Genomic DNA, 10,000 nt, shown 5'->3' with positions numbered 1-10,000 from the left:
GCATGTATACAAGAACACAGGGGCCATACAAAGTGCTGCGTACAATTTTGACTTGCTGCAATTAAATTTTGGCAAAATGGACTAGCCTGCCACATAATTTTTCACTCTGATTTTTGGGGCGTCTTTGAATTCAGGGCTCTGTAGGTTGATCATTTTCATTTCCATCAAACGATGTGGCATCCTTTTCGTTCCTAACACATTACCCAGTCTATATCAGTATAGATATCCAGGAGGATTTCTTTTTCCCATTGAGATCTGATGTGTTTTCAAAGTGTTCCTTTAATTTTTTTTTGAGCAGTTTATATATATATATATATATATATATATATATATATATATACACACACACACACATAACGTATGTATGTGTGTATGTATATATATATATATATATATGTGTGTGTATATATATATATATACGTGTATATATATATATATATATGTGTGTGTATATATATATATGTGTGTATATACAGTATATATTTGCATGTGTGCATACACAATGCCTTCAGAAACTGATCAGACTCCTTCACATTTTGTAATGTAGCAGCCCTATGCTAAAATCGTTTAAATTATTTTTTCCCCAATTTCAATACACCAGGACATCAAATTGCACACAGTGTTTTAGAAATGTTAGTGTTATTAATATGTATTAAAAATAAAAAAAGCACTGAAATATTATATTGGCACAAGTATTCAGATCCCTTGCTCAGTACCTGGAGTCGTCTTGGGCATTGACGCGACAAGCTTTACACACTTGGAAATTTGGGATTTTCTGTATTCTTCTCAAGCTCTGTCAAGCTGGATAGAGACCATCAGAGGACAGCTATTTTCAGGTCTCTCCAGAGATGTTTGATTGTGTTCAAGTCTGGCCCTAAGCCCCTGCTGTGTTTTCATTGTTTTGTGCTTATGGGTCATTGTCCTGTTAAAAGGTGAACCTTCAGCCCAATCTGATGTCCAGAATGTTCTCAAGCAGTTTTTATTAAGGATATCTCTGTATTTTGCTCTGTTAAGATTTTCCCTAACCTTGACTAGTCTCCCAGCCCCTGCTGCTGAAATACAACCCCAAAGCGAAATGTGGCTATAAGCATCCTTCACTTTTGGAATGGTATTGCACAAGTTAGGAGCAGTGCCTGGTTTCATCCAGACATGATACTTAGAACTCAGAACAGGTAATTTAATCTTGCTTTAATCAGAACAGAGAATCTTGTTTCTCATAGTCTGAGGGTCCTTTAGGTTCCTTTTTGCAAACTTAAAGTGTTTTTTTCATGTGTTGCCTGGTGATTTTACCATAAAACGCAGATTAGTGCGGTGTTTCAGTCAGGATTGTCCTTTTGGAAGTTTTCTTCCATTTCCACACAGGTTCTCTGTAGCTCAGCCAGAGCAGTCATTAGATTCTAGGTGTTATGATGGGCCATTTATTTAATTAGTTTCTGTCATTTTTGGACGATAGACACTATAAATGGAGATTTCTGAGGCTGTAAATTGTTTCTTTCGTTAGGTTTTTTTTTTCATTTAAAGCTTACTTTTTTGTGGTAATTTATGTTTATGTTTACCCTTTTTGCTTCTTCTTCTTCTTCTTCTTTTGGCTGCTCCCTTTAGGGGTCGCCACAGTGTTTAATTTTCTTCCATATCTTTCTGTCCTCTCCATCTTGTTCTGTTACACCCATCACCTGCATGTCCTCTCTCACCATATCCATAATCCTTTGCTTAGGCCTTCCTCTTTTCCTCTTCCCTGGCAACTCTATCCTTAGCACCCTTCACCCAATATACCCAGCATCTCTCCTCTGCACATGCCCAAACCAATGCAATCTTGCCTCTCAGACTTTGTCTCCCAACCGTCAAACTTGAGCTGACCCTCTAATGTACTCATTTCTAATCCTGTTCATCCTCGTCACGCCCAATGCAAATCTTAGCATCTTTAACTCTGCCACCTCCAGCTCTTTCATCTGCATGCTGGTCAGTGCCACCGTCTCCAACCCATATAACATAGCTGGTCTCACTATGTCCTGTAGACCTTTCCCTTTCACTCTTGCTGATACCCGTCTATCACAAATTACTTCTGACACTCTTCTTCACCCATTCCACCTTGCCTGCACTCTCTTTATCACCTCTCTTCCACAATCCCCATTACTCTGTACTGTTGATCCCAAGTATTTAAACTCATCCACCTTTACCAACTCTACTCCCTGCATCCTCACCATTCCACTGACCTCCCTCTCATTTACACACATGTATTCTGTCTTGTTCCTACTGACCTTCATTCCTCTCCTCTCTAGAGCATATCTCCACCTCTCCAGGGTCTCCTCAACCTGCTCCCTACTATCACTACAGATCACAATGTCATCAGCAAACATCATAGTCCACGGGGACGCCTGTCTAATCTTGTCTGTCAACCTGTCCATCACCATTGCAAATCAGAAAGAGCTCCGAGCCGATCCCTGATGTAATCCGACCTCCACTCCTGCCGCAGACCTCACCACTGTCACATTTCACTCGTACATATCCGGTACAACTCTTACCTCCTTCTCTGCCACTTCCGACTTCCTCATACAATACCACAGCTGCTCTCGAGGCACCCTGTCATATGCTTTCTCCAGGTCCACAAAGACACAATGCAACTCCTTCTGGCCTTCTCTAAACTTCTCCATCAACATCCTCAGAGCAAACATTGCATCTGTGGTGCTCTTTCTTGGCATGAAACCATACTGCTGCTCACTAATCATCACCTCACTTCTTAACCTAGCTTCCACTACTCTTTCCCATAACTTCATGCCATGGCTTATCAATTTTATTCCCCTGTAGTTACTGCAGTCCTGCACATCCCCCTTATTCTTAAATATCGGCACCAGTACACTTCTTCTCCACTCCTCAGGCATCCTCTCACTTTCCAAGATTCCATTAAACAATCTGGTTAAAACTCCACTGCCGTCTCTCCTAAACACCTCCATGCTCCCATAGGTATGTCATCTGGACCAACGGCCTTTCCATTTTTCATCCTCTTCATAGCTGTCCTTACTTCCTCTTTGCTAATCCGTTGCACTTCCTGATTCACTATCTCCACATCATCCAACCTCTTCTCTCTCTCATTCTCTTCATTCATCAGCCTCTCAAAGTACTCTTTCCATCTGCTGAACACACTCTCCTCGCTTGTGAGTAGGTTTACATCTTTATTCTTTATCACCCTAACCTGCTGCACATCTTTCCCAGCTCGGTCCTCTGTCTAGCCAATCGGTACCAGGTCCTTTTCTCCCTCCTTAGTGTCCAACCTCTCATACAACTCATCATATGCCTTTTCTTTAGCCTTGCCACCTCTCTCTTCACCTTGCCTTATCTCCTTGTACTCTTGTCTACTTTCTGCATCTCTCTGACTATCCCACTTCTTCTTTGCCATCCTCTTCCTCTGTATACTCTCCTGTATTTCCTCATTCCACCACCAGGTTTCCTTTTCCTCCTTCCTCTTTCCAGATGTCATGCCAAGCACCCTTCTTGCTGTCACCCTTACTACATCTGCTGTAGTTTCCCAGCTGTCTGGTAACTCTTCACTGCCACCCAGTGCCTGTCTCACCTCCTCCCTAAACTCAACCTTGCAGTCTTCCTTTTTCAACTTCCACCATTTGATCCTTGGCTCTGCACTCACTCTCTTCCCCTTCTTGATCACCAGCATCATCCTACAGACCACACTCCTGTGCTGCTTAACTACACTTTCCCCTGCCACCACTTTGCAGTCTTCAATCTCCTTCAGATCAACTCTTCTGCATAGGATGTAATCTACCTGTGTGCATCTTCCTCCACTCTTGTATGTAACCCTATGTTCCTCCCTCTTCTTAAAATAAGTATTCACCACAGCCATGTCCATCAGTTTGGCAAAATCCACTATCCTCTGACCTTCATTCCTCTCCTTGACACCATACCTACCCATCACCTCCTCGTCTCCACTGTTCCCTTCACCAACATGCCCATTGAAATCCACTCCAATCACCACTTTCTGTCCCTTGGGTACACTGTTCATCACTTCATCCAACTCATTCCAAAAATCTTCTTTCTCACCCATTGCACACCCAACTTGCGGTGCATATGCTCTAACAACTGTCTGACACTTTTTTTCACCTCCAAAACACTCTTGGCGTACTCTTCCTTCAGAATAACCCCTACCCCATTTCTCCTCCCATCCACACCATGATAGAACAATTTGAATCCACCTCTGATCCACCTGGCCTTACTCCCCTTCCATTTAGTCTCTTGCACGCACAGTATATCATCCTTCATTCTCTCCATCATATCTGCTATCTCTCTCCTCTTACCAGTCGTACTGCCAACATTCAAAGTTCCTACCCTTATTTCCTCCTGCCTCCGGACACGTCTTCCCCCTCTTCTTCTCCTTCTTCTTCGGCCAACAGTAGCCCAATTTCCGCCAGCACCCTGTTGGCTTTCTGTACTGGTGGCGGTTGTTGTTAACCCGGGGCTCGAACGATCCGGTATGGAAATTTGTATTGTTGTCCGCATATTGATTTGGCAAAATTTTACACCGGATGTCCTTCCTGACGTAACCCTTCCCATTTATCCGGGCTTGGGACCGGCTCAAAGAAACACACTGGTTTGTGCATCCCCTGTGGCTGGGTTACCCTTTTTGCTTCCATTTTGTTTATTTATAGTGGGTGCTTCCTTGGCATTTTTGTTTCTAGGCTCACTCTGGTATTTCTAGAGGTGTAACTTCAGAAATCATGAGCTCAAAGGGTTAAAAGTCTCGTTGAAAGATGAATTCCTTATAGAAATTGATGGATACCAAAAGTCTTTTTTGCTTTGTGCCATGATCAAAAAAAAAAAAAACAACCCATGCTTTAAACTACAATTTTTGCCTCTCATTTTTATTTTGGTTATTAACCTTCTGAATTTTGATATTTTTCCTTGACTATTTTTTTTTTGTTCCTGGTCATTTAAAAAATATCTATACTTGGTCACCTCTTACCAAGGCCCTATACCCTGATTTCTCAGTTTTGCCAGACAGCCAGCTCTAGGGAGAGTTGTGGTTGTTCCAAGCTTATTATTTTTAAGAATTATAGAGATCACGGTGCTCTTGGGAGCATGTAGTGTTACAGAATTTTTTGTAGCCTTCTCCTGATCAGTGCTTCAGCACTGTAGGTGTGTGCCTTTCCTAATCATGTCAGTTGAATTTACCACAGGTGGACTCAAAAAATGTGTACAAACATCTCCTCAATGATAAATAGAATGGAATTACACCTGTGGCAAATTTCAACTGTCTTAGCAAAGGGTCTGAATTCTTGCATCAATATGAGATTTCAGTGTATTAGTTTTTAATAATTTTTCTAAATTTCCCAAAATGCTGTTTATGCTTTATTACTTAGGTGAACTGAGTATTGTTTAATGATGGGAAAAATGAATGTAAATGATTTTACCATAAGGCTGCAGCGTAACAAAATGTGACAAAGTGAAGTGGTCTGAATACTTTCTACTGATACTGGTAAAAAAAAATATATATATATATATATTTGTGCAATGAGGAAAAAACCTGATATTGTTACTAGTATCATTATTTGCATCTAAAGAGCAACATTATTTAATGAACTTGTACATACTGAATTGGTATATTCACAACATTTAATAATTTTCTATATGTGGCATTTTTTTTCTCAGTGCTTGCAAGCTCTGGAATTCCTACATTCAAATCAAGTAATACACAGAGACATCAAGAGTGATAATATTCTTCTAGGAATGGATGGTTCTGTTAAACTCAGTAAGTATCTAACTCAGAACATCAAATTAAAATGTATCCTTAGTGATCAGGCACATACAGTGTGATTTTCTGAACAGCCACAGTTATGCTTGAAAGTTTGTGAACCCTTTAGAATTTTCTATGTTTCTGCATAATTATGACCTAAAACCTCATCTGATTTTCACTCAAGTCCTAAAAGTAGATAAAGAGAAACCATTTAAACAAATGAGAACGAAAATATTATACTTGGTCATTTATTTATTGAGGAAAATGATCGAATATTACATATTTGTGAGTGGCAAAAACCTCTAGGATTAGCAGTTAGTTTGAAGGTGAAATTAGAGTCAGGTGTTTTCAATCAATAGGATGACAATCAAGTGTGAGTGGGCACCCTGTGTTATTTAAAGAACAGAGATCTAACTTATTTTCTGTTTTGGGCACTATGCAAGTTTTTGAACTTGAAGTTTTGAGTGCCTTCACTGCACTGTACCACTCCAATTTCCTTTTGTTGCTTATACCACTACTTAAACCACCAAATAGTAAATTTTTTCATGCCGCCACTTCACTGAGCAGGGCCTCCATTTCGCATTCGCTGAAATTCTTTTTTACATGTGCTTTTGCAAATGTCTTTTAACAAAGCAGTAAATGGAAATGGCTATTTATATTGATTTGTATATTCAAATGGGAGTAATTCTGGGTGGATCTGGGGTGGGGCTCCAGTCACATGCATGTGCATTAGAATTCATGTTGATTGGGGTTTATAAAGGGAACGTGCGTAGAATTTTGCTTACATACAGTTTAATGCCTCTGAATTATTTTGCGCATGCGCACATTTCTAGCTTTGTCCGTACACAATGTTTTAGTGTGAGTTCTTTGCAAGACGTTACATTTATAGTCAGAGGTATACTAAGTGAAGAGAAAAGGAGACAGAACTGTACCTTGGGGTGCTCAACTGTTGCCCATGTCCATAGCAGAAACACAGTCCTTGAGTCTCACAAACTATGATCTCCGACTGATCTGAACAATTGACAATTGACACTGGTCGTGGGGATTTAAATTGCTGAGGCAGCCTTCTCTTGGTCCTGGACTTTGTCAAACAGTTAACATCAGCATGAGAATTTTAAATAATTTCAGGCTTAACTGGAAAAATAAAGATGGCCTCTAAACTGCTTACATTTTTTTAAACCTATTGGTATTTTGTTTTTCTTCTAGTTAATGAAGGTAATGGTACATCCGAGTTTTAGTGCCTTTTAAAAATTGAATGTCAATAGTTAAATTCCCCCTTTATTAACTATCATTTGATTAACATCCTTTAAAATGAATGAAAGTGCAGATTCAAATAACATTTTAGGTTGTTAGTGTGTCAATATGTTTCTGTGCACTGTCTTAATAAATTAATAAAAATGTTTTGATGTTTAACTTTGTAATGTCCTTTCCACAGCGGATTTTGGGTTTTGTGCACAAATTACGCCAGAACAGAGCAAGCGCAGCACTATGGTAGGGACACCATACTGGATGGCTCCAGAGGTGGTGACAAGAAAAGCTTATGGTCCTAAAGTTGATATCTGGTCATTAGGAATCATGGCCATTGAAATGATAGAAGGAGAGCCTCCATATCTCAATGAGAACCCACTGAGGGTAAGTTTTCTTAGTCCTTTTCAATACTGTTTTTGACTACAACACAGTGCATTCACATAACAGTTTTTATTGTAGTGCTCTGTATTGAAAAGTCACTATATATTTGATGGAGAACAGTACTTTTTTTTTTTTTTTTTTTTTAAAACGTGCGTTCGCCTTTAGTGCGCAAAGCATCTGTTTCAATAGCCCATGTCTGTCTGCTTGTCTGTTCGCATGAAACACTTTGGCCCCTTGTGGACCAGTTTTATTGAATAAGCATGTGAAATGCTTTATTACTTCAAAGAAATTTGTTGAGACAGTCCGATTTTCTTTGAGATATTTTGAACAGGTCGCGCTGTACAGAGTTTTAAAATTTCAAAATCTCCCCTTGAACAGCATTAGCAAAATGTGAAGTTGTCAGTCCTAAAAAAAAAAAGAAACATTCTGTGCCACTTCAGCTAAAAATTAGTCCATCTTGTCAATTTTATCTTTACAGCAGTTACACCAACTTGTATATTTTGCTGTTTTTCACCTCCGATAGCTGCTACTGATTGCAAACAGACCCCTAATACAGGTTAATGAAGCACCAGCAGACTGCGTGCATGGGTAGAAAGTCACTGTCACTTGCTTATTTAGTGCACACTGGGCACTGCCTGAGCTTGCACAGTTAAAGGGCAAATGTAAAAGAAGCAGTGCATCAGCACCTCAGTCCTCCTTATAACTTAGATTGTAATGGGTAAGTTAAATGATCTTCGTAACCATAAAGTATAAAATGCCAGCAAGGGAAACAAAATTCTCTCTCTCTCCCCCTCTCTTTCTAAAAGGCCCTGTGGCATGTAAGCTGTTGTGCACAGAGTAAAGAAACTTTTATTCATTATTGACTTTACACAAACCAACCTCACACCCCAGTTACCTGCAGATTATAATGATTAACTATTTTACTGACACTATAATATATTAGGGCGATCAGACGTGACAGGGACAGTCCCGATTTTACATTATGCATCCTGATAAACACAGCAAACAGCTTTGCAATGTGCAATAGCATGCATAAAGTCAAGCGGGAAATCCCCATGATTAGGACCCTTGTGTTAAATTTGAACAACATCATAAGGAGGTCCAAGAAGCACACAAAAACGGACAGTATACTACTATTTATTTGTTTCCATTTCAAGCACTAGGTTCAATTCTTTGTGTTTACTTGTGAAGGTGTTTTTTTTTTTTTCTTTTTCGTGTGCCCTTATCCTTCTCTGATGATTATGAGAGGTATTAAAAAATTGAGCCTTTACACGTGGGCATACATGCTACACAAGTGTCAAGCTTTGGGAGTTTGAAAATCTGGTGACACTATAACTTACCATCAGAGTGCCACATTCGCCTGGTATACGTAATGGTTAGCCGCTGTAATAAAGTTTGCGTTTCATTTTTGTTATTCCCTAATATTTACAATAACTGAATAGCTTTGCAAGTTTTCTTCCTTTTGCCCAGTTCTGATAAGATAGCCTTTGGCCACTGCACTGTAATATTGATTAAGATGGTTCTAGAACCGATCTGATAGCCAAAGTCTCCTGAAGGCTACAATGTCTGCACAGGCCACGGAAGCACCTGAATTTAATGCCATGTGTACATTTTCTAACTTGTTTATAGAATCTCTTTTTGCTTTAAGCACTATTATGACATACTATATACAATGAAAAGAAAAAGTATGCAAGCCTTTTGGTATTACCTGGTTGTCTTCATAAATTGGTTAAAAAGTGTCATCTAATTCACAAATATAGACCATCACAATATTCTTGCACTAATAACACACCAACAATTATAATCTTTAATGTCATTATTGAACACATCATCAAACATTCACAGTGTGTTGTAAAACGGTAAATGAACTCTTGGATTTAATAACTTATCAAACCTCCTTTGACAGCATTATCTTCTAAAAAGCTCATTCATTAGTTTTGGATCAGACCTGTACAATGTTCAGCATCAATTGTGGACAAATCATCTTTATAGAAAATACTGCAGCTCAGCCTCACTGTTAAGGTCTTTTGCTATGCTACTCCTAAATGCAGATTTTTTTCTTTTCACACCGTTCGGTGGTAGATTTACTTTGTTTATGGTGATTGTATTGTTACATCACCCAACTTTTACTGAGCTTCAGCTGATGAATATCTGAACACTCTAAAATTACTTTGTAACCCTTTCTATCTTTATGCTAATCAACAATTCAAATCAAGCAAATGCTTGTTGTGAATAACAAACTTAAAATGTTTGTCTTTTTTATTTTATAAATAGGTCAAGGTATCTCAAAACCACACCTCCAATCTTGTTTCATTGATTGGTCTCCAGGTTTACGAACTTCTGTCCAGTTTTGCTAACTTCTTTGTTGAAATCATCAGCCTAGTGGTCCACACACTTTTTCCTTCCTACACCTGTGAATGTTTGAATGATTTATTCAGTATGTACTAGAACCATACAATAAGTTGTGCCTTGTTAGTTATCAAGTTGTGTTTATTATTGTAACGTAGATGAAGATCAGACCATATTTTAAAACAAATTTCTATGTAAGTGCAGAAATTTGCAAATGCAGTAGTTTGCCACTGCATGAGGTGATGATTGCTGAACTTGAGTACTATATTCAGTCATAGTTGA

At 39.0% G+C, this 10,000-nt stretch overlaps 1 protein-coding gene across 1 annotated transcript in view; it reads left to right on the top strand.

Moving 5' to 3' along the window:
- pak1 (p21 protein (Cdc42/Rac)-activated kinase 1) overlaps window positions 1–10,000 on the top strand; it is a 70,997-nt gene that overhangs the window by 46,990 nt on the left and 14,007 nt on the right. Inside the window, exons 5-6 of the mRNA XM_039746246.1 lie at window positions 5,656–5,755; window positions 7,176–7,372. Of these exons, the coding sequence (XP_039602180.1) occupies window positions 5,656–5,755; window positions 7,176–7,372 (297 nt within the window). The remainder of the gene's footprint in view (window positions 1–5,655; window positions 5,756–7,175; window positions 7,373–10,000) is intronic.

Source organism: Polypterus senegalus, chromosome 2, assembly GCF_016835505.1.
Source record: "Polypterus senegalus isolate Bchr_013 chromosome 2, ASM1683550v1, whole genome shotgun sequence".
In the NCBI taxonomy this organism is placed as follows: Eukaryota; Metazoa; Chordata; class Cladistia; order Polypteriformes; family Polypteridae; genus Polypterus; species Polypterus senegalus.
Note: the sequence above shows the minus strand (reverse complement) of the source record. Positions and strands in the feature narration are given on the sequence as shown.